The 23826-nt window shown below is 54.6% G+C and overlaps 1 protein-coding gene across 4 annotated transcripts in view; it reads left to right on the top strand.

Moving 5' to 3' along the window:
- Positions 1-266: 266 nt before the first annotated feature.
- The window catches only part of ACSS1 (acyl-CoA synthetase short chain family member 1), a 54693-nt gene continuing 31133 nt past the window's right edge, over positions 267-23826 (top strand). Inside the window, exons 1-2 of one of the 4 annotated variants that reach the window (XM_004061918.4) lie at positions 267-911; positions 10515-10611. In XM_004061918.4, the coding sequence (XP_004061966.2) occupies positions 581-911; positions 10515-10611 (428 nt within the window). In that variant the 5' untranslated portion in view covers positions 267-580. Of the gene's footprint in view, positions 912-5047; positions 5209-10514; positions 10612-23826 lie in introns of those variants that run through there. The other 3 variants (XM_004061919.4, XM_063702059.1, XM_055372898.2) reach the window with 3 other exon arrangements.

Raw genomic sequence — 23826 nt, 5'->3', positions numbered from 1 at the left:
ACTCTCAGGGGCGCACAAAGGCATGAAAACCTTGCCTTCAGCCTCTGAGATGCGGAACTGACCGACCTATTGTCTTGGGACCCACCAGTGCGCTTGGGTGCACCAGCCCCCTTAACGTTGGTGCCGGCTCCCTCCCGGCTCCTCCCCATCCCAGGGGGTCCCCTCGCCCCAGGCCCTGAGCCTGCGTCCTGGGCCGCACGTGCCTCTGGCAGCTCGAAGAAGCTGTCGGGGCTTGCAGGAGAGCGTGCAAACTGAAACCAAAACAGGCCGACGCGAGGAACGTCCGGGTGGGACTGCAGTCTCGCCGGAGCACAGCGCCTGGGCCAGGGCCTGGGACCCTGCTCCGCCCCGCGCTCCCCTGCACCCCTTCTCCACGCTGCTCCCCTCTTCCTAAGCTGCCCCCCCTCTCCCGGGCAGCAGAAGAAGGGGTGGGACCCGGGCGGGCTCCGGGAAGGGGCCCTGGAGGAATGGATGGTGGCCGAAGGGCGGAGCAGGGGCGGGGCCCGCGGAGACTCCACGGGGCGCCCCGGGCGTGAGGCACCCACTCTGGGAGCACAGAGAGCTCAGGTAGTCTGGCTAGATGGCGGCGCGCACCCTGGGCCGCAGCGTCGGGAGGCTGCTGAGCAGCCTGCGAGGGCTCTCGGGGCAGTCCGCGCGGCCGCCGTGCGGGGTGAGCGCGCCGCGCAGGGCGGCCTCGGGACCCTCGGGCAGCGCTCCCGCAGTTGCAGCAGCAGCACAGCCAGGCTCGTATCCGGCTCTGAGTGCACAGGCAGCCCGGGAGCCGGCAGCCTTCTGGGGGCCTCTGGCGCGGGACACTCTCGTGTGGGACACCCCCTACCACACCGTCTGGGACTGCGACTTCAGCACTGGCAAGATCGGCTGGTTCCTGGGAGGCCAGTTAAATGTCTCTGGTGAGTGGGCTTCGGGAGACCCAGGACGCCCCCAACTCTTGGGTCCCGAGGGGACTCGGAGCCTCTCGCCAGCGGCAGCCGTCCCCGGCCAGCGCAGATCGCAGCCCTGCAGGGGCCCCCCCTCCGGTATTCCGTCCGCCCCGCCCGCTCTAAGCAGTGGCTCCACGTCACCCCGTCCCTCATCCCATCGGGCCCCAGATCCACGTGCCCAGCTCGGGCCGGCGCCCGCGGGGACCCGGCGGCCGCTTGGGACGCCCCGCTGCTGGCCTTGCTCGGCGCGGCTCCTCGCTCTGCGGACTCCAGAGTTGCGTTACCGGGTGCATAGCGCCGCTGAGCAAGAGCCGGCGGGGAGCCGCGGGCTACACCCGAGCGCCCCGGAGTCGGGACTTTCCCGTTCCCATACCGGGGTGGAGGGAAAAACAAAGCGGTGGCGGTTGTCACTGCGGGCTGCGGTGCCCGGGGATCAGCCTGGGGACAAGCCCTGCCCACGTAAACAAACAGAGCTGTGGCGGGCGATCTGGGGAGGAGGAAACTCGGCGTGGCAGCTGGAACCAGTTATTTCTTCGCTGCGGGCCTGGGGCCTGGGGCCTGTGGGCGGGAAGGAAGTAACGGCGGCCTCCCCGTTCTCGTTCTCGGCCTCAGAGAACTGCACCCCAGCGACCTGGGGCCTGCTTTGGACCCGCGGGGTCTGAGGTCCCGGGAAACCGGCCCCAAACAGTTGGCCGGTGGTCAGTTGTTTGGAACTTGCTGAGCAGAGGCCCTGCTGCTCTGCTAAGATTTGGGGCTGGGGGTCGTACACAGCACCCTCGCACCCACCTAAGGCGCTGACTGGGCAGCGAGGGGGAGGCCCTGAACTGCAGGCAGGGCTGGCCACGCAGGGTGGGTGCCAAGTGCGAGGTGGGCTCCGGATGCAGGGTGGGCCTGGGTGTGGGGCCTGCGGGGAGGGGCTGGCAGACACGGTGTTGATCAGAGGGATGCAGACCAGAAGGGTGGCCATAATCAGCTTGCTGGATTCGGGAGTGTTTAAGAAAGGACCTGCGGGTCTTTATGGCAGGGTCACCAGGGCCCCATTTTCTCCAACTCCTCCCTCAGTTGTCCCTGTTGTTCTGCCCCCCCAGCCCTCAGTCTCCTCATTGTGAGGATGGGGGCAGTCACGCTCAGAGGTTAGGCTGAGTGCTGCAAGGTGTGCAGCAGACCCAGCGCTTACTGGTGACCCATAAGCAGTAGCGATTTTAGATTAACTTCAGAAATAGTCATACAATTATAGGTAGTGTCTTGCAGTTATTTTTCAAAGAAATTGGAAGGAACTTTGGACCTCCCCCCCTCCCCGATATTGTATATTACTTTGCTGGTTTAATTAAAATGAGTCACTTACTAGATAAGTGTTTTCTTTAACATTGAGTCAGCAGCAAGTGCCCTTGAACTAGTGGGAAAAAAACCAAACCCTTTGGTTTGCTGAGTTGGGGCAATGTGCCCTTGAAGGAGACTAGAGCAGCTTGCCCAAGGACAGAGGTGGAAAGTGACCTGCTCTGGACTTATGAGGCCAAGATCATGGGGAACATTCACAGTTGGCCTGTGCACACTTGCAGCCCCACTCAGATAAGACAGTGGGGCGGACCTCCTGGGGCCAACAGCAAGGACCTTCTGAACCTCGCTCGGTCAGGATCAGGGTGTGGTCAGCAAGCATTCTTCTGTCTCCTTTTCCTTCACTTATTTCTTCTGATAATATGGCCTTTATGGCTACCTTAGCCAGAAATTGAGCTTCAGAAAACTAACTTGAAAAACAGCTTTTCAGCAGCTTTCTCCCCTGGGATGTGCGTGCCCTCCTGTTCATGGGTCAGCAATATCTCTTTCCTTTGCCGGTGTCTGCAAACCATAGAGGGGACAGTATGAAAAAGGGCCAGGCCAGGCCATGACTCTTCTGGGAGCATCTAGAAAGTCATGGGATGGATGAGAACACTTTGGTCTGATCTGTCAGCTGTGTGTGATAAAGTCAGATGGCTTGTTCCAAAGGAATATCACTCTTGAAGAAAGCTTCACCTCACCCCCTCAAGAATACCAGTGGTTCTCAACGCATGGTCTTCAGACCTGCAGCATCAGCATTACCTGAGAACTTTTGAGAAATACAAATTCTGGAGCCCATCCTGGACATCTGGAATCAGAAACCCTGGGGTGGGACCTGACACCTGTGTTTATAACGAGCCCTTCAGATGCTCCAGAGGACACTTGGGCTTGAGAACCACTGGCCTGTACGCCTCAAACCAGGGCAGATGAAGGCACTTCTAAAACAGAATTGGGATTAGTGTCCTGGCGTTGGCCCTATTAAACAAACAGCAAGCAAATGATGGGCTGTGGATGGCGCAACACAGTTTCGTGGCTCCAGGTGTCTTTAGAATCATGACTCGGGTTGATTTCTTGCTTTCCCTGTACTGTACTTTGCATGTTTCCTCATCTGTAAAACAAGGGCAGTATGTAACTGAATTCTGTCCTAGTTACTATTGATGTACATCAAACCACCCCTAAGTTTAGTGACACAAGATAACAACAATTTTATATTCCTCGCAGAGTCTGTGGGTCAGGACTTTGGACAGGGCCCGATGGGGATGACTCATGTCAAAGGGCAAAATTAGGACAAATTTAGTTTAAAGACCTTACTTCACTTTATTCGTGATTATAGAATTGGGAAACACCCCAATCCATAAAACAGAAGGAATGTTTGATGAGCTGAACAGAGGAGGATGGTTTTATAGACAGAAGGGGCTGAAGAATGCAGACATGGAGAACAAAAAGTGGACTGGTTATTTCAAAGCTACTTTTGTTGTAAAGGTGAAAGTGGAAGGAGCTCCCTTATCATGCCAGCTTGTTTGGAGATTTAGCTATCTTTCACTCTCCTTGTTTCTTAGAAGGCCGGATAAACAACTTAGTTTCCATTTGGTGACACCACACTTTAGCAAGAGTGACTCCATTTTTGTGTGATCTATTGGGCCTCATGCAGCTCAGTCCAGACCAGTGGCCTCCTATATATTTTATTTAACACTTGCTCCTGCTCCTCAGTGTCTGAGGTTGGAGTCATCTGCCTGTTTCTCACTCCCAAGTCTGGGGCCTGGTTTGGGACAACTTGCAGGCTGGCTTCAGCCAGAACTGTGGCCCAAAGCACCTCCTGGGGCTTGTCACAGCATGGTGGCTGGGCCCAGGCAATGTCCTGCAACCAGAGGTCCAAGAGACCAGCACAGATGTTATTAGGCATCTTCCGACCTGGGGAAGGGGACCTGACTGTTTGCACCTGTTTTGTTATCCATGGGAGTGTCTATCAGCACACCCATCCCAGGGCTGTTAGAATGAAATGAGGAAACGCTTGTAAGGCACTCAGCACTTTCTTAACACATTATACATCCCCAGTCACTGGCCGTTTGTTATTTATTAATGAAGCATGTGGGGAGGCTGTGACCTTGTGCTTGGCCTTCGGCAGTGCTGCCGAGAGAGCTGAGCTTCATCTGAACTGGACCACATGGGCTTGCATCTGATCAGCCTGGGATAGGTGGGGAATAGGCTTCGGAGAGCATGCAGGTGGCTGAGGTGGCTTTCAAAGCTCCACAGTATCCTGCCCATCCCACAACTCCAATAGCCAGGTGAGGTTATGGTGTCTGAGACTCACCGGGCAGGGTAGACAGAGTGTCTGTGCCCTTCTGTGACTTGCTTCTATTGTGTAAAACTGCCTTGCAGAAGGTTCTTTGGAGAGCCAGGTTCTAAAAGGGATTCTTTCCCACCTGTGAAATTTGGCTCTGTCCTTTGTAGGGCTCTGCAGCTGTTTTTGCCCTGTGGCATATCAACTCAAGATGTCAGGAAGTTGTAAATGCAGAACCGGAGGGTAATGACATGTGTTGCTTTCAAAACACACAGCTAAGCTCTATTTTCAAAACCCCCAATTTTAAGTGATGTTTTTCAGTGTGTGTACTCTTAAGCAAGAGTGTAAAAATCCTCTTTGTAACCAAGCATTGAGCACTGGGAAATTTCTTGGATGCTTTTTGGAGATTAATTGCAGGAATAGAGGCCCTTTTGCTGTAGTTCCTCTGCGTTTGCTGTAGTTTCCTCTCTGTGGCATGCCTCTAATCGTTCAGAAGGCAGGACACTGACAGCGGCAAGATGCTGTGCGCCTGTGCTTCATTTTCCTCCTAGTGATTCCAGTGATTAAAGTAACTTTTCTAAGGTTTTTCAGGGAACTCTACATGAAAAAGGAACCCCTAATCTTAGGAGGAGGATCCTCCAGAGGAATCCAAGTCCTCCCCAGCTGTCAGAGGTATGACTTACTTTAAATAACAGATGCTTTGGGAAAATTGTCCAAAACAATTTTTGTGACTGACGTAATATCTCAAAGCCTGCCAGGGAAGATTGCTATTAAAAGAAAGTCCACTGTGGGCCAGGCGCCGTGGCTCATGCCTGGAATCCCAGTACTTTGGGAGGCTGAGGTGGGCAGATCGCTTGAGCCCAGGAGTTTGAGACCAGCCTGGCAACGTAGTGAGACCCCCATCTCAAAAAAAAAAAAAAATTAGCCGAGCGTGGTGGTGCATACCTGTAGTCCCAGTTACTTGGAAGGCTGAGGTGGGAGGATCCCTTGAGCCCAGGAGGTGGAGGTTGCAGTGAGCTGAGATCACGCCAGTGCACTCTAGCCTGGGCAATGGAGTGAGACCCTGTCTCAAAAAAAAAAAAAAAAAAAAAAAAAGCCCATTGTGAATAGTAACTCCCTATTCAAATTGAATTTCTGTATGCTGGGTTCCACTTTCAGTTAGGGTGTGTGAATGTGAGGGATGTATTTAAATAAGCAACAAGAGTACTTGAAAATTCCTACGTGTGTGTCAGGATTGTAATGGAAATCCCAATACTCTTATAATGCCTTTTTAAAACAAAATACCAAACCCCTGCCCCAGCCACGGGTATTGGCTGACTGCGTCCAGCTGTGTTAGTCCCTGGGTGGGGCCCTGGGCATCTGTGAGCGAGATGGAGCACCCTGGCTGGCCGTCCCTCTGCTCCACATGGCTTGTTGCATCCTCATGGCACCAACATGAAGTGGTTGGTGGTCCCATTGCACAGATTTGGAAATAAAGGCTCCAATTCATGTACAGCTATGAATAATCCAGAAAATGCTCAATACGACAGAGCCCACATTCTAATGAGGAGATGAACCATAAGTCAGAAAATGAGTAAGTCCACACTGGGGTGGGAGGGGAATTGTGATGTAATTCCCAATGCCAGTCTCCATGATAAAGGAATCCTAGGGACGCAGTCCCTGCCCTTGGGGAATGGCATTGTGCCCCATAATGGGGACCACCAGGGAGCATGGGGCAGTGTGAAATGGTGTGGGCCTCTGAGAGGCGAAGGACAGGTCATCCATCATGTGCTGGGAAACTTGGGAAAGGCCGGAAATAGGAGGTGGAGTTTCAGCTACACTTTAAATTGCCATGGGTCCTCGCCCAACTCTTCTTGGAAATGCTGAGAAATGGAATTTTCTTGTCTCACTGCCCAGTTCTTTGGGCAGATTTTTTTTTAAAATTTTCTTTTCCTCCTCCCTCTCTTCCCCCCTTCCTTCCTCCTTTCCATCCTTCCTCACCTTCTTACCTCCTTCCTCCCCCTCCTTTCCACCTTTTCATCCTGAAATTGAAGCACTAGCAGGAACCATAACTATGTGTGAAGAGCCATGTGCACATGGGTGTTAGGGCCACTGTCCCCCCAAACCCCACATGGAGCTTTCTTCAGGTGCCTGTGTGGTCTGAGCACCAGCCGTGGTGGCCAGAACAAAGACAGGGGGAGGGTTGTTCTGTTTGCCTTCTTGGGGGACACCTTGACTCCATCTGACCCACAGCCAGAAACAACCCAATGGCACCTAATCCTTCCAGTCCCACCCAGACCAAGGATCATTATACCCACTCCAAGGATTAGGAAATGGGCTTGGATTAAATGATATGTGCATTGTCTGTGGTTAGTGAGTGGCTGGACAGGGGCTGGACTTTAGACCCTGAGTTTTTAGTGGTGACTCCAGGCTGCCAACCAGTGGCTCATGAGGCTGGCAAGTATGTGTAATCACCCCTGTCCCAAAGGAAAAAGAAAACCATTGGAAATCTGGCATCTGCATAGAAAGTGGATGTGCATGTAGGTCCATGTGCACACATCATCAGAGTCGGGTCCCAGGACCAGCAGCAGCTGCATCACTAGGATCTTGTTAGAAATGCGGATGCCCAGAGCAGGGACGGGGCACACTGGCTGCAGCTAACATGCCCTCTGGGGACTTCTGATGCCAATCAAGGTTGAGAAGCACTGATTTGGGCCAAAAAAGAGAATGTCTTCTACTTGAGGGATGAAGCCACAAAGACAAGAAGAGGTCTGCTCCCTCCCTTGGGCATGAGGGGACCACCTGGTGCCAGTTACACCTCAATATGACCCTTTGGCTCGAGGATGCAAGTGGTCTGTTCCTCAGCTCTGTGCTCTGGACCAGGCTACCTGAACCCAGACCTGAGCAGGACACTCAGCCCTCGCCCTAGGCAGCGCAGCAGGCAGTGAGCATCTGGAAGAGTTGGGAGATGCGCAGGGTCTGGGACAGTGAGGTGCTCGGGAGAGTGAGCGCCTTGGGCTGAGAGCTGCAGTGTGGGTGTGAGGAGGGCACAGCGCCCCAGGCAGGGAGAAGCCACAGCAAAGGCCCGAGGGCAGGGGAGCTCACCAGATGTGGCCCGGTCAGCAGGGAGAGGCAGGTCACTGGGGCCTTGGTGGCCACTTTTTGAGCACTTCTGCATGTGGCGAGGCACCTGGGGGACACTGTGTTTGGGGCTCTCTTCTGATCTGCTGGACTCAGGCCACCTGTCAGCCCTGGAAAGACAGGGACACAGGGCTTATCTCACGGGCCACCCGGCCGCACCTGGGTGCTGTCCATCCTGGGGCTGGCCTGCCCCTCTCCACCTTCCTCACCTCTGCCTTCCTGCTTGGTATAAAATGGTGCAGGATGTCCTGCTGGGCTGGGAGGCTGTGAGGGCCTGTTTGAAGTTGGGCAGTCACTGTCTCTGAGAAGAGTGTCCTGGTGCCCTGGCTGCTGTGGGAGCAGGTGAGGCGATGAGATGAATGCCAAGGTGAAGTGTCCAGCGTGGTTCGAGCCCTTCCTGCTTCATCTTGGCTGGGGCCTTGGGCAGGTCACCAGGCCATGCAGAGGGCATTTGCTCATCTACATCTGGGCAGGCCACTCTTCTGGGGGGCTCCAGGGTCAAATTTGGAGTGGAGCAAGTATGTCAGGCAGAGCTTTTCAGATGTGAGAGTGGGTTCACATCTCCTGGGGCTTCTTATGAGGCTGGTTGGGACTCAGCAGATCTGGGTGGGGCTGAAGATTTGCATTTGTGACCAGCTCCCAGGGGGGATGGTGGGTGCAGACAGTGTCGATCCTCAGCTGGACATTCCCAGGCTTGTCATAGCATCATAGAGTCACTGGAGGTGACAGGCAGGCAGCGGGGTGTAGGACCCTCTGTGGAGGGATGGTCTCCTGCTGATTGTTCAGAAGCCAGAAGTCCATGGCTTTCATGTGAAAGCTCTCGATTTTTAAATATGGGACTGGACTCACACACGCATGCCCGCACACCCTGGTCAGGGTGGTTAGCACAACTATATGCTGGACTCAGCCTAGGGACCACGTTGGCTAATATCTGCTGTACCTGTGTATTAATTTTCTCCCTGGCAGTTGTGTTGTTTTTCCATCTCCTTCAGGGTTTACATGTTCCTGTCGCCTGCCTGAATTGGCCTCACTATTCTTCTCAACTGTTCTGTCTTCTGTCTGTAAGACCAAGCCTGATTCATCCCTCCTCCCCAATTCCCCCACTACCGGCAAAGCTCGCTTCCCTCCCACTTGTTGCATAGAGCAGTTCTTCACCGCCTGGTGAAGAACTGGACTGTTACTGGAGGACTTTGGAGGGTGGGGCGGTGGGACAGACTGTGGAGCCAATCTGCCTGCGTTGAATCCAGCTCCGCCTCTGTGTGACCTTGGCCAGGCAGCTTAACTTTTCGGGGCCTCTGTTCTCCCATCCATAATGGGAGATGCTGGTGGTGCGGGCGCTGCCTCCGTGGAGGCTCTTGCAGTAATTATTGTTTCAGCCCCAGGCTGTTCCTGACTTCCCAGGGTTTGCCTTCCCAGGGTAAATTCAGCTCCAGTGCCCTGTTTGGACAAGTGTCATGAGCCTGCCGCCACCGGCCTTGTGTGTTTGGTCACTTTTGCATGTTTCTTACGTTGCATCTGTCTCCTTCACCCATGGCAGGGGCTTCAAATCTGCCCTGGCGTTTCCCTCAGTGCTCAGTGTGGGGCCTTGATCAGGATTGGCACCCAGGACTGGTTGGGTTAAACCATCTCAGGGTTGTATGCTCCTTCTCTTTGCTCCTAAGAGACCCCCCAACACCCAGCAAAACATTGTGGGGTTAATGCTGCACTTGGCATGACCACAGTGAACAGAGGTTAGCACCCCAAGCCCCCCAACACACACAGAGATGTTGTGTAAATTCAGGTCTGCCACTGATCCCCTTCTTAGTTTGTCTTCTTGTTTTTATTTTCTTCTATTTTTTGGGCATGTCTTCTCTTTTATTTTTCTGTTAATAGTAGTTCAAAGAACTTTCCTGTGTCTGTTACTAGTATTAGTAATTTTTTCCTGGAATCTGTCTACATTTGTTACATTTTCTGAGGTGTAATTTACAAACAGGCTACAGAGGTGACCCTGAGAGACCAGGTGAGTGGGTGCTGCTGCCCCCAAAACCATTCATGGGGCTTATGTCCCTGCATACCTGGGGACCCGCCGATGGGCCAGTGAGTGAGGAGAGCTGGCTTGAGGGTTGCCAGAAGGGGCTCAGCTTTGGCATCTAATGAGTAGTGACCAGCCTGCCAGTGGAGGGGCCCCGTGCTGCTAATCCTCAGTCTCACGGTGTGCCACAGAGCTGTTTCTGCCAGAGGGTCATGTGTGGGAGCTTGGGTAATGGAGAGGGAGGGAGCAGAGCCTTCTGCAAAACCAGGACATTTCCCCATCACGAGCCACTTCTTGGAACAAGGCTGGTTTACTGGGTGCTGGTGGAACACGTGGGGGAGTTGGGTCCTGGTCCCTTCTTGCACCTTTAACCTTGGGGGCAGGTCAGCACTGGGCACATGGGAACTGCAGGAGCCAAGCCCTGAAACAGGAACAACCTGTTTGCACTGAGTGTTCTTTCCAACAGCTCAGGCTGCAGTGCCCAGCCCTGGCTGCACATCAGAACCAACCATGGGGGCTTTGAGGCTTTGAAGGCCCAGGACCCATTGGATGGGGTCTCTAGGGGCGGCCCAGGAGATGCCAATATGCAGCCAGGGTTGGGTCCACTGGTGTGAAGCAACCACTTCAAAATATTTGCAGGACATCACCTTGTACCTCTGAGATCATGTTTGTTCACCCTTCTCCTTGCAAGGGGGTAGAAACATCATCACTGATGAGGACAGGGTCTCTGTCAGTGGAAGAAGAGAGAGCCACAGCAAACTAGACCCCCGCTCCAACCCCTCAACCTGGCCGAATTCTCACTCCAAAAGCACCAAGTGTAACATCCGCAAACCCTCTTTTTGTACAGTCAACTGCTTGGACCAGCATGCTCGGAAGTCCCCCGAGAGCGTTGCTTTGATCTGGGAGCGCGATGAGCCTGGAACGGAAGTGAGGATCACCTACAGGTACTGTGTGCCCTCGAATATTCAAGGTGCGAGGGAGGCGCCCAGCCCAGTCCTGTGTGCTGAGTCTGGCTGTCAGGGAGGGGCCGTCTGAGTCTCAGGGAGTGCATTTTGGCTTTGCAAGTGCTCTCTTATCCACGAAAAGTAAATGTGAACGCAAGCAGAATGAAACACAGTAAAAGCCGGTCTAGCCTGCCTGGCCACACTCTCAGCGCCTTGTGAGGATGCGACAATAAATAAAATCGTCTTTAGAAGAGTTGTTTTGTTTTTAAGCTGATCTTTTTAGTCTCTGATTCCTTAAGCAGATTCTATGTGCCAAGCATGCTTCAGATGCTGTGTGCTTTGGGGGGTCTGCACTGGCCTTCCCCAAGCTGCTTCCTGTAGGGGCTGCTGTGTTGGTGCAGCACCTTGGTTCTCCATGCAAACCCCGTTTGCCTGAAGCTCACCTTACCCTTACAGAGATGCCTCAGGCCCACTGTGCCCCTAAACTGTGAGTTCCTAAGTCCCCATCACACACAATCATCGAGCGTAATTACTCTCCTGGGGGCAGCTCCAGGGTGTTCTTGTCCAGTTACTTAGCAAGTCTTCACTGGGTGCCTTCGTGTCAGTATGGGCTGGGGTATGTTGCAGTAACAAACAATCCCCAAGCACATGGCAGAGCGTGGCTGGGTGGCCACTGTGAGCTGAATAGTCAGGAAGGCCTCTTGGAGGAGGCAACGTTCCAGCTGAGGTCCTGTGGGCCAAGAGGAGCAGCCCTGAGAAGACAGGGGCAGATGTGGTGCAGGGGTCTCAGAGGTAGAGGGAAGGTGCACGTGGCTGGGACACAGGAGTGAGGGGACGTGGAGGAGGAGCATTCCGACAGGCAGGTCCGCACTGGGCAGCCTGAGAGCAGCGGTCACTGCCCTGCCACTCGGGTGACCTGGGGGCAAAGGGGCACTTGTAGTTTCCTGTTTGTTTCTTGAACTCCAATTTTATCACAGACCAAATTCACCAAACCTGCTAAAACCGTGCTCATGCTGACTTTTGGAGGCAGACGAGTGATGCTAGTGGATCTGCTGTGGCTCCCGGTGGGCCCTGTCCTGCTCGTTCCTCCCCTCGGCCCCCAGGAGCCCTCAGGCCCATCACAGCTCCACCAGCCTCGGCCAGGGCTCCTTTGCTGACCCGTCTCCCTCACTGGCCAGACTCACAGCCTATACAGCATGCATTTCTTATCTCTAGTCCCTGGTTGCAGATGCCGTGTGGCCCATAGGCCAGCAGCATTCTTCTGCCCGGGAGCCTTGGGCCCCACTGGACAACTGAGCGGCCCCCAGGTGGCCCCTGCACACTGGAGTGTGCTTGGCTCTGAAGACCCAAGCTGCTGCAGCCGCCCCTCGCCACGGTGGGCCCAGCTCCATTTGCCTGCGAACAAAGCCCCTTCTGAGAAGGAACTTGAGGCTGCTGCCCCGGGAGTAGTTCTTCAGTAAAAGATGAAAACCCTCTGTTGGGGGTCGGGGGCAAAAGAGCTAACTGGACACCTGGAGGTCCGGCAGGGAGGGCCCAGCCATGGCACTCCCCGAAGGGCCTGTTTCTCTCCATCAGTCTCTCAGGTGTGCCTGGACCCTGGGGCAGGCGGGTTGTGTGCCACGCCCCCTCGGCTGGACGCTGCCCGTGGGAGCACTGAGTGTGTGCTAAGTAGCGGTTCGGTCTGTGAGCGGGGCTGGAGCCCTGTGGAGACGTGTGGTTAAACATAAACCATGTGAGAATTCTCAGGACCACAGCCAGCCTGTGGAAGCTAAGGACAGCTTCAGGTCCATGACACTGAAATGGCCCTGGCAAAGTACTTATTACTCTGTCTCTAAAAATAAATAGGGGCCGGTCGCAGTGGCTCATGCCGGTAATCCCAGCACTTTGGGACAGTGAGGATCACTTGAGGACGGTGGGTGGATCGCTTGAGGTCAGGAGTTTGAGACCAACCTGGCCAACATGGTGAAACCCTGTCTCTACTAAAAATACAAAAATTAGTTGGGTGTGGTGATGTGTGCCTGTAGTCCCAGCTACTTGGGAGGCTGAAGCAGGAGAACTGCTTGAACCTGGGAGGTGGATGTTGCAGTGAGCCAAGATTGTGCCACTGCACTCCATCCTGGGTGACAGAGCCAGACTCCATCTCAAAAATAAAAATAAAAGTAAAAATAAATTGACTTCTTCTAAAATGGTTTGCAGACTTTAGCCAGGCTTAGTACCAGGTGACCATTTCTATTTACTGTTTGAGTGAAAAGTGTTACCTGTAATTGCAGCTAGTATTTGAGGGATGTGAGTTCCTCATTGTCCTGGTCAGGCTAGGTTTCTGATGTGAGGTTTTCTTCTTCCTTTCTCTGAGGAAAGCCCCCAGACATTGGCACTGGTTGTCCTCCTGACAGACACATCACTGCCACTGAACACAGTGCTTTTCTGCCCATGGGCCTCGTGCCACAGCACTTGAGGTGCCTAGGATGGTTGCAGGCCTCCTCAGCTGGTAGATCAATGTCCAGACTAGCAGCCTGGTCCCTTTAAAGAAACCCCGTGGGGCTGGTAGAGGTTGGGACGCTGGTGCCGATGCAGGAAGCTTGCAGGCAGTGAGGAAGTCTGTGTGTTACAATCCCAGGTGACCTGGCAAGGGAAACCTCCCGACTCTGACCCCCACCGTGACCTTAGGCACAGGTGACGCTGGGTCAGCACAGGCAGATGCAGCCCTGGACGGGTGCCCATGGCCTTTACCCTGCAAGTGGAGGATTTGCAATCCCTGCTTCCCCAGGTCCTCTGGGGTGCAGGGTCAGCAGAAAGAGGCCCGTTCTAGTTCTAGTTCAGTACCATCCTGCTGCTGGCCTGTGACCTTGTGCAGCTCCCTAATCTCCCCGGGTGTGACTTTCCCATCTGTACACCCAGGGTAATTATCACAATGGAGATGACTGTAAAGTAGGCACAGGGAGATGACAGCCCGAACGCACTAGCAAGTAAGAATAGCCGTGATAATGATGTAGCTGCTATTTATTGAGTACTCACTGGATTCTAGAGCTGTTTTCAGCATTGTAACTGGGCAGCGAGGTTGGACCTCGTGCTGGCTGGCTGCAGAGCTTGGGGAGGAGGAGCCCCTCCCCTGCCACGGTTTTGCCCCGCTTCCTCCTTCACAAGTGCAGTCCTCACTTCCCACTGGGAGGTGAAGGGCTCAGCCTGGGACGTCTGCACCCATCTCCCAGGGCAGTCTGCCACCCGACTCCAGGGTCCCAGCTCCATTTCCAGCCTTCCTCTGCCCGGAGCCAGCTGAGGCAGCCCTTCTCCCCTGGTGAGCCAGCAGGCTGAAAGCCCAGAGCAGGACAGTGCCTGCCAGAGGCTGTAGGCCTGGTGGCCCCAAGGCTGTGGGGCCAGGCAGCACTCTGGGAGGGCAGTGGCTCTTTCTGGCTGTTTACCTGCACTTCTCCAGCAGGTGCCCATTTTATTTTATTTTTAATTATTGATTTTTGAGGCAGGGGCTCAAAAATGTCACCCAGGCTGGAGTGTAGTGGTGCTGTCACAACTCACTTTAGCCTTGACCTCCTGGGCTCAAGTGATTCTCCTGCCTCAGCCTCCCAATAGCTTGGTGTGTGCCACCAAACCTAAGCTTTTTATTTTTTGTAGAGATGGAGTCTCGCTATGCTGCCCAGGTTGGTCTGGAACTCCTGGGTTGGAGTGACTGCCCACCTTGGCCTCCCAAGTACTGGGATTGCAGGCGTGAGCCACCGTGCCTGGCCGGTGCCTGTTTTAGAAGACTGTCCTTCACACTGTAGTTCACATGGGCAGGTTCTAGAGACCCTGGGGGGTGGCCATGTGGAGAAATGCAAGTTCCTCTCTTTCGGAAAAGTGGTGGCCCAGGTAGATGGATGAGGCTTTGAGATGGCTGCTGCCTAGCTGGTGTGTTTCTCCCTGCCTGGAGCCTGAAGCCTGGAACCTGGAGTCTGGGCCAGGAATTCCCAGGCTAGGGTTGGACTCTAGGTGCAGGAAGCAGCCTGAGGCCCTGTGCAGGTCCAGATCTTCTCAGCCAGCAGGGTGTGCCCCCACACAGAGGAGAGAGCGGACTGTGGGTGCCAGGCTGGGGGTGCCTGCAGAGCCTCCAAATCAGTGAACCTCTTCTCTGAGGGTCTCTGTAGGGGGGTGTGAACTTGAACTTGAACTTAAATGAGAGCATCTTAAGCCAGAGGACCAAGTTTTAGCTCTGGCATGTCCTATGGCCTCGGACCCATCCCTCTGGGCTTTGGTGTCCTCATCTGTAAAAGGAGGGATTCGATGGCCCCAGTGTTCCAGCCCTGGCAAGCGTGCGTGAAGCACGGAGGAACAGAGCTGGCCCCGACTCTGTGAGGAAGCACAGGCATCGTGTGCCGCTCTGGGAGCTGTTTCCCCGTGGAAACTCCCGCTGGTGGGGGTGATTTCTGTGGCTGTTCCTTCCTGGCCTTTTTATTGGGTGGGGTCGTGCACAGTGAGAAATCCCTGACCAGAGGAGCAGAGGGGATGTCAGGCCTCCCCCAACCCCACCTACCTCAGAGTCCCAGGGAGCTGAGGGAGGCTTTCTCCCTGGGTGTGCTGTGCTGGGCTGGGCATGGGGCTTTACTGCGAATCTGTGCGGAGGCCTGCAGGGCTGTGCATGACAGGGCCTGGCCGTTCACCCTAGGGAGAGGGAGCTGCCACACACTCCAGCTGTGGTGGGGCGGGGACTGAGCCTGGGGCCACCTCTCTGAGAGGCTTGTTTCTGTTGTCAGCCCTGGATGTCTTCGAACACAGCCATTTAGGGGGGTCACAGAAGTGGCTGGTCGCTTGTGGGGAGCAGGAAGCAGGAAGTCCTGTCACAGACACTTAGGTGGAGAAGGCTTTGTGGAGGGTTGAGTTTTGAGAGGCAGAGGAAGGGGAAGTGTGGTGAAGGCAGCAGTGGGGGACTGGTGAGGACACGGCACGGGGAGGAGCCAGGGTCTGGGAAGTGGTGGAGGCGGGAGGCTGTGCCCTGCCTGCCCTGTCCCTGGCAGGGGGAGGGGCCAGGGCCCAGGACCTGGTGGAGGCAGGAGGCTGTGGACCTAGAGCCTGTCACTCCACCTCTCCCACCCTTGGTTTTCTCATTTGCAAAATGCAGTCACACTTCTCCTCCACTGGGCTGCTGGGCGTGGAGAGGGGCATGTGGGATGAAAACCAGAGGGGTGTCTGGAGGATGAGGGTCCGTTTCAGCTGCAGGTCAGGGCCAGGTGAAGGAAGGCCAGCAAAGGGTTTCAGATTTGAAGAAGGGCAGGACATGGGTGGCCCCATGGCTGCTGGGGCCGAGAGTGGGTGGGTGGTGATTTCAGGGGTGACGGTACTCAGCGGGACTTTGCCTGGGAGGACACGTACATCAGCTAAAATGTGCCCCCTCCCCATGTCCCTAGTGGGTGACCCTTGCCCCTTGCTCTTCTGCTTACCTCCCAAGTTAATTACCCTAGTGAGCACACTCCCTTATTAAAACATCAGGGCAGCTGGGGGAGGATCCTAACTCACGGGAGGCTGTTGGGGAACAGCCTCGTTGACCCGTGTGTGACACAGCGGCTGTCATGGAAGGCAAACTCGGTGTGGTCTGTGGGGCTCCCTTGGTGGGGTGAGGCGTGGAGTCCCGGCCTAGCTGCCCCACCTGAGAGGAGGGTTCCCGGGCAGCCTCTGAGACTTGGGCTGGGACCCTTGGTCTGGAATCTGCACGCTACAGCCAGAATCTGATAGGATCCCATGTTACTCTGGACGGGCTGTTTTTGAAGCAGCATCCACCTTTCCTCCAGCCCCAGGCTGCGGCTGCTGCCACTGGAATATTTGGGGTCTTCCTACGCACGCTGCCTGTGCTCCCTTGCGTTCTCCTGGGTGCCGAGGTCCTGGCACGTCGTAGTTTAGAGAGGCCCCATCTTCAGACTGCAGCACAGTGACCCACACTGAGGGAGTTTATGTCCACAGAGACCTCTTTGTTGGGGACAGGACCTTTCTGAGAATTCTCTGGGGCACAGCGCGCCAAGGTTTAACTCGAGGGGCACGCACACGAGCAAATGCCTGCCGTGGAGCTGGATCCTGGCTTTTGTGACCCCTTGCTACCATGCAGGGGCCTTTGGGGATAGCCCAGTTCTGGGATGGGAAGGAACAGCTGACTGAGGGGAGGCGTGGGAGCTAGCGGGTGATGGTGAGGAGGTGGGGGAGGGGCGTGGGCTGGTGGGGGCACAGCCTCCCTAGGGGGAGGGCCACGCTTGGAGATGAGTCTTCAAGGACCAGGACACGGCTTTGTGGCTCCTGTTTTACATTTTCCCTCCTGCTTCTGCAGGCACTAGGCAGGGGGTAAGTGACTCGCAGCTTTGCTGTGGGCTGCACTGTGGGGTCCCTTGGTCCTGCCTGTGTCCAGTCCCCACCAGCACAGTGTGGGCAGCACAGAGGCCAATGGGTGAAACCTTCTCACCTGCCCAGAACTGCAGCTCAGCTCAGCTCACCCCCATCCCTTCCCCATGGGGGGGGCTACATCTTCATTCCCAAGTTCCTGCCCTTGACACTGCCTCCTCCCCTGCTAGGCAGACACAGAGTGAAGGTGTCACCATGGGTTAGATGTGGGGTCCAGTGCACAGAATGGAAACCAAAGCCCATTCAGTAGCGAGTGTGCCCCTGTGGCAGGGTGCCCAGTGCAGCCCCGGGTAGGGGAAGGCAGTGGGGTGAGGACGGACTAGACCTCCCAGCTGGCCCAGGAACCCCTAATTCCTGGTAACGGGCCTGCACACAAGGCCTTGGATGGATGGGGCACCAGCCCTCCATCCTCCTCAAGTCACCTGATGTCTCCTTGGTGTCCAGTCTGGCCTTGCCACTCTTACCCTGCCTCCGTGGGTCTGACTTTGGGCAGGAGCTGACACCAAGGATCTCATTTCATATTGATGTTTGCTTGGGACCCTGATTTTTAAAGCTGGGGACTCTGGTATCAACAGAGCTTTAGGAACTTGGGAGTTCATGCAGCTGAAAAGGTCCCCCAGCTTTGGCTGTGGTGGATGTATTGAGGAGTCTATAGTCCCATCAGAAGTGGAGTTCAGTTGTGAATGGGACCCCTGGGCTCTGCGGCTGAGGCTTCTGGCCCTCCACACACCTCTAAATAAACATTGTCCTGGTGTGCCCAGGCTGAACTCTGCTGCATGCAGACAGGATGCCCTGTTGCTGGCCAGGGCCATGTCTTCCAGGTGTCTGGGGCCTCAGAGGACCAGCAGACACTCATCAGACACTGACACCAGCTGGGGCTTAAGGGGCTCATGCCAGAGGACTCCAGGACCCCTTGTGCAGGGCTCAGGGACTGAGGGCCAGCTGCCAGAGGAGGTAGGGTCAAAGGCTGTGGAGTTACTGGTGCCAGGACAGGGGGTGGTGGCACGGTGCTGCTGGCCTCTTGGAACAGGGGCCTCCCCTGTCATTCTTTCTTCTGACCCTCCCCATGGCTGTCTTGACCTCATTTGCACATGGTGACAGTAGGGGGTTGGGATGGGTGGGGGCTTGACAATTTCCCACCAACAAATCCAGTCTAGTTCCCCTGAGAAGCCTGGAGAGAGGTTTCAGGGCCATTGGCAGATATGGTGAATGTGTCTGCCCCCTGTTTGGGCCAGCACAGTCCCACTCTTCCTGCTGGTTCTGCATGGACAAAGCCTTTAGGGGAACAGCCTCGACCAAGGGAGGGAGGCCATGTGGACAGGGAATTCAGAAGTGATCATGTGGGATCTTCTCAGATATGAACGTCTTCAGGAATTCCTCGTGGTCTCCAAACATGCCAGGGAAATCGCCAGGCAGCTTTAGCAACTGTGTCACTCTGGTTGGAATTTACAGCTGTGATTTCCAGCTGCAGGTCATGCCTCAGAGTCCCCTGGGGAGGGTTTCTAGTGAGACAGTACCCAGGCCTTGCTTGGGCCATTCTGAGTTTCTGGGAAGGTCCTGGGAATCTGTATTTGAAAATGCATTCCCGGGAATGCTGCTGCAATGGCTTGTCAGAAATCTGTCAGGATTCACTGTTCTTTTAAGTGGAAAGGGAGTTTAGGCAGGGTGCTTCCAAATCCCTGGGAGGTAGGAGGAGCAGCCTCTGGAAGGACCCTCAGCCTTGACCTCTGGCACAATCAGAAGGGCTTCCAGAGACCTCACTGGCACTGCCGAGTTTCCAAACACACTGCTGCAGCCTCGGTCCAGGGCTCAGGAAACCACCGTTGCTGCTGGTTTACCTGTGTCTCGGCACCCTCACAGCGAGTGGGGCTGCCCCAGGAAACCCAGCATCCTCTAGCCGCTCTGCACAGCAGCAGAGCAGCAGCACGCCTTGCAGCTGCTCCCATGCGCAGCTGTCTGATGCAAGCTGATTCACAGGCAGAACCTCGGGAGCAAGGGTGACTCTGGTGGAGGATGCCAGGTTGGCGCAGATGCGGAGGGAGAAGACGCTGTGGTGACCACAGGCAATTCTAGGCCAGCGGGTGGGTTGTGGAACCTGACTGGGCTGACACCTGGGCTCCACAACCCACTGTTAGGGCAGGAGGATCCCACCTGTACCTTCTTGGATCCCAGGCCACTCGAATGGAGTCTGGCATCCTTCCTTCTCATGCAGGTGACCAAACCCTCAAAGTCACTCCAGTGTGCAAAGGCCTTTGGCCACCACAGCTGTTCAAAATCTGCTGTAACTAACAGGCTCTGGTCTTCACCCTGATGTATTTATTCCACCCACGGTGGCCCATCTCATGTGGATTCCCTGTAGGCCAGCCCGTTTTCAACAAGAACAGTCTTCTGTCTTCACATTAGAAACCCATTAGTTTTTTGGACTTCACAACTAAATTGTGGGACAGTTTTCCAGGCTAACATTTTGTATGGTTTCTGCCATGTTTTCCCGGTGCGAATGGGGCCCCTCTTGTGGAAGGGCTCCCCTCCCATAGGGTATTCTGCCTGGTGCGGATTCCAGCATCCCTGGGGTAGTGCCTTTGAACAGGGATGAGCTGCAAGGCCACGTGCGGTGGCCTGGGGACAAGGGCTGCCATGGAGAGTCTGTGGGCGTGCTCTCAGCCCGTGGCCTTATGCCCAGGAGTATGGTGCCATCTGTGGAAGCCCAGCCCTGAGCTTATGCAGACCCTCCATGCCATCTTAAACCCAGGGTCAGAGGGACTGTGGCCTGGAGGTCACACGGGGTGGACTGAAAAAGCTGCATGCTTTTGCTTCTCACCTTCCTTCCAAATTAACAGGTTTTTTTGTTTTGTTTTTTGTTTTTGTTTTTGTTTTTTTTTTTTTTTTTGAGATGGAGTCTCACTCTGTCACCCAGGCTGGAGTACAGTGGCACAATCTTGGCTCACTGAAAGCTCCGCCTCCTGGGTTCACGCCATTCTCCTGCCTCAGCCTCCTGAGTAGCTGGGACTACAGGCACCTGCCACCACGCCCAGCTAATTTTTTGTATTTTTAATAGAGACGGGGTTTCACCGTGTTAGCCAGGATGGTCTCAATCTCCTGACTTCGTGATCCAACCGCCTTGGCCTCCCAAAGTGCTGGGATTACAGGCATGAGCCACTGCGCCCAGCCAAATTAACAAGTTTTTATTAGCAATTACTTATCATTAAATGAATAATTATTCAATAAAAGGAATGAAATCATAAATTATTAACAATTATTGTTTTATAAAGGGGAAAATTAGTTCAAGTGAACTTTAAGGGTGGCCTGGGGTGGGGCATCTGGGCAGCTTCTGGGGTGTGGCTGCAAAGAGAGAGGAGGAGGCTGCCCCTGGGGCTGGGTGGTTTGGGTATTGGGGCTGCAGGCTCCCAGGCTGGGGCTAGTGTCAAACGGGTTCTGTGGAGCAGTTGTGTGTGCATATCTTCCTTGTGCAGTCAGTCCTATCAGGAGCCGAGAATCAGCGGTGGAAATATTTGCACCATGATCACTGGCAAATGTTATAAGTCAAGGCTTCTTTTGCAGAGAAACTGGCTGTTATCCAGCACAGCACTGGGGAGCAGGAGCCTCCTGTTCTTTGGAGGAGTTTGATGCTTCTCTAGGCTGCTGCCAAGAGGCAAGGAAAGTCGCTGGGCCCAAGGCAGGTATGCCAAGTGGCTGTGCTCTCTGGATTTCCACCTGTGTGGCTGTGTCTGTGAACTCCCCCTCCAGGGCTTACTCTCCTCCAGGTGTTAATCTGGAATGTTGTGTGGACTCCCAGGAAAGCCTGATAAATAGAAGGACCCCCAACCTGCGTCCAGGCTCTGGAGCGTTCTGTGTGAAGTTGGCTGCCCTGTGTTGTGCTGTGTCTGTGGCAGCCGAATGGGCTCTGGTAGAGCCATTCAGAGAGACGGAACAGAGGGCATGTGGGGTGTGCAAACTTGGAGTGGGACCTGAAAAATCTCCTGTGGTTTTTTTTTTAACCACAGGGGAAAGTGAATGTTTACAGAATGTTAAAACCTACATCCCTTTCCAAATTCCACAAGGGAAAGGACTCACTTCTGTGGCTTTCTCCCAGGAGGTAAACAAGTCTGTCCAGCCAGGGGCGAATGTTCTGCCAGGGCACCAGCTGTTCTCGGGGCTGGCTTCCAGGACTCCAGTCCCCCAGTGTGCTCTTGTCCTGGGCTGCCAGCCTGCAGGAGCTTCCAGAGTTCTTCAGGCATTGACACCTGGTTCCCGCAGTCATGTGAGCTGGGCTTTGTGTCTGGAAGGGAAAGAACTTCCTTTCCAGAGACAAGACTTGGGCCAAAGGCCAAGTGCTGAGGTCGAAGGGAAAACCAGGCGTTAACAGGAATGAGGACAGAGCTTCTCTGGAGTCTGGCCTGGTACTTTAGTCCTACAAGGCTTTCTTAGAAGCTGACTGCATCCTGGGCTCTGGTTAGAGGAGAAAAGAAAAACTAAGGATGTGGGATTTGACCTGCCTGTGCCTGGGGAGGCATGCCCTGGGCAGGTGGCCCTGAATGAGGAGCCAAACACTGAATGATGAAGGAAAACGCCATTCCACACCCACCCTCGGCCCTGTCCTCCATTCTGGGGACAAGAAGAAAGGCTCGATTGAACCCCCATGCGTGTGGGGACTTTGGGCACTTCTCTTGCTAACTTTCCCTTTTGAATGAGAATCAGCCTCAGGTTCATTCTTAGAATAAATTTATATTAAAAAAGTGAACTAACTCAAGAAAAATGTTACATGAATAATTATAGCATTGGCAGATGGCAAATCTTTTGAAGTTTGGGAGCCTTTGCAATAGGAGTGGTTCTGATACTGAGGAGCTGGCTGACAGCAAGGCCCCTGGAGCTGGGCCTGGGTTTGAATCCTGCCCTGACTCCTTCAGCTGAATAGCCTTGAGAAAGTGGCCCAACTTCTCTATGCCTCAATTTCCTCATCAGGAAAGTGAAGAAGGGAAGGGGAGCTCAGAGCCTATGGGCTGTTGTGAGGGTTAAGTGGGTTCTCCATGGGAACCTGCTCTGTGGGAGCAGCCCTGGGTACAGGATACTTGCTTGATAGCTGTTCTGTCCTTGTTCCATGGGATGGGGCTGTGAACTGAGGGTGGGGTGAGGGCAAGTGGGAGGAGGGGCAGGGGAGGGAATACCCCCTGGATGCAGAGGAGGTAGGAGGCCATGGGCCTGGAGAGGAGGTTTCCTGTGCTGGCAGTGGCAGGCAATCATGGCTGGAGAAGCTTGGGTAGCCAGCAGGGGGGCAGTGACAGGACGACATGGCAGATGGTGGTAGGCTGTGCAGAGCATGTGGGGTGGACCTGCCTTCCCTCTGGCCTTTTGGAAGCACAGGCCTCCGGCTGAGTGCCTGGAACCCCCAGACTGGCAGCAACCCCAACTGTAGGAGGCTCTGCATCCTTCTCAGATCTACTCCCGCCCTCAGCACCTGCCTTGGGGGCATGGAGCAGGCAGGCTGTGCAGGTGAGGGCTTCCTGCAAGGCATTCACACAGCTGAGGTGCATGTGCTCTGAGCCGGCGACACGGAGACTGCAGCTTCCATAAGGCAAACCAGCATTTTGCACCTGCCCTCCTGAGAAGGAGGTGCCTGAGGTGCCCACCTTTCTTAAAGGTCCATCAGTGTTCAATAATTCTCTTTTTCCCATGTCTTGTATTTTCTGCAGTCATTATGGCCGCTGTTTACAGGTCACCTTCAAAGGTGCCTGCAACTTCATATTTGGTCTCCACGACCACCTTGGTAGTGGGTCCTATTATTAGACCATTTCACAGATGAGACAGTTCAGGCCCCAGTGGTGTGGGGGGCTGTGTTGGGAACCCTGCTCTCTGATCAGTCATTGTTTGGCCTCCCGTGAGACTCCTGAGTGATAAACTTGCAGGTTCAGCACTTTCCACAGAGTCTAGCAAAACCTCAGGGAAGAGACTTTCACTTTCCATAAGGAATTTAGAACACACATAGCTTTAGTGATCTTGTTACTGGCTGAGCTGGCATCACTGCTAGCAACTCAGCTCATGTCTCCTGGGAGCCCTCGCTGTGCCTGGGCCCGCCTTGGCCCAGGGGACCATTCATGTTCAAGTGTGGCTGCCACTTTATGTTTTCACGGAAGCTTCTCTTTGCTAAATGTCATGGTCATGACATCAAATAATGACGTGAGAAATTTCATACTTGGTTTATGAGCCCTGCTAGCTGACTTCCTGGTCTTCTGTTCTCTCAGCGGTAGTAAAGAGCAGAGTGAGCAAATCTTACCACCATTGAATGACAGTCAGTGGCTACAGTAATGTCAGGGCCAGAGGAGGCTGCCAGGAGGGAAGGAGTCTGTTCCCCAGGCCTGGGTCCATGAGACGCGAGCTGGCCATCCATGCTTTGCGTGGCCTTCCACGCTCCTCCTGCGTGAGAAGGGGTCAGCCTCGCCAGGCTTCCCTTCCCTAAGGCTGATCCTTTCTTCTCTTACTACGAATATGTTCCTGACACAGCATGCTGAAGAAAATATCAAATTCTAGAGACAGCATAGGAATGTCCTTTCAAGTTTTGGATCTAGACCATGGAGTTGACCTTCCCCAGCCCCCATCAGCACCGGTGCTTGGAGAGAAGTGACTGAGCCCGAGGAAATCCTTTGTGTCTGTCAGAGGCCTTCACATATCAAGACAGTTACCTGGGTTTACTTCCCTTATTGGCAGAAGAAAATGAAACGTTTCTGTAGGCTGGTTTCTCAGAGGGGGTCCTTCCCATTTGCTTCTCAGAGCAGCAGCACATCTTCATGCCAGCGTGATGCAAGGTGACAGCAGCCTAGCCCCTCAGGGGAAGGAGGACACAGGGTGTCT

The sequence above is a fragment of the Gorilla gorilla genome, chromosome 21, assembly GCF_029281585.2.
Source record: "Gorilla gorilla gorilla isolate KB3781 chromosome 21, NHGRI_mGorGor1-v2.1_pri, whole genome shotgun sequence".
Classification (NCBI taxonomy): Eukaryota; Metazoa; Chordata; class Mammalia; order Primates; family Hominidae; genus Gorilla; species Gorilla gorilla.
Note: the sequence above shows the minus strand (reverse complement) of the source record. Positions and strands in the feature narration are given on the sequence as shown.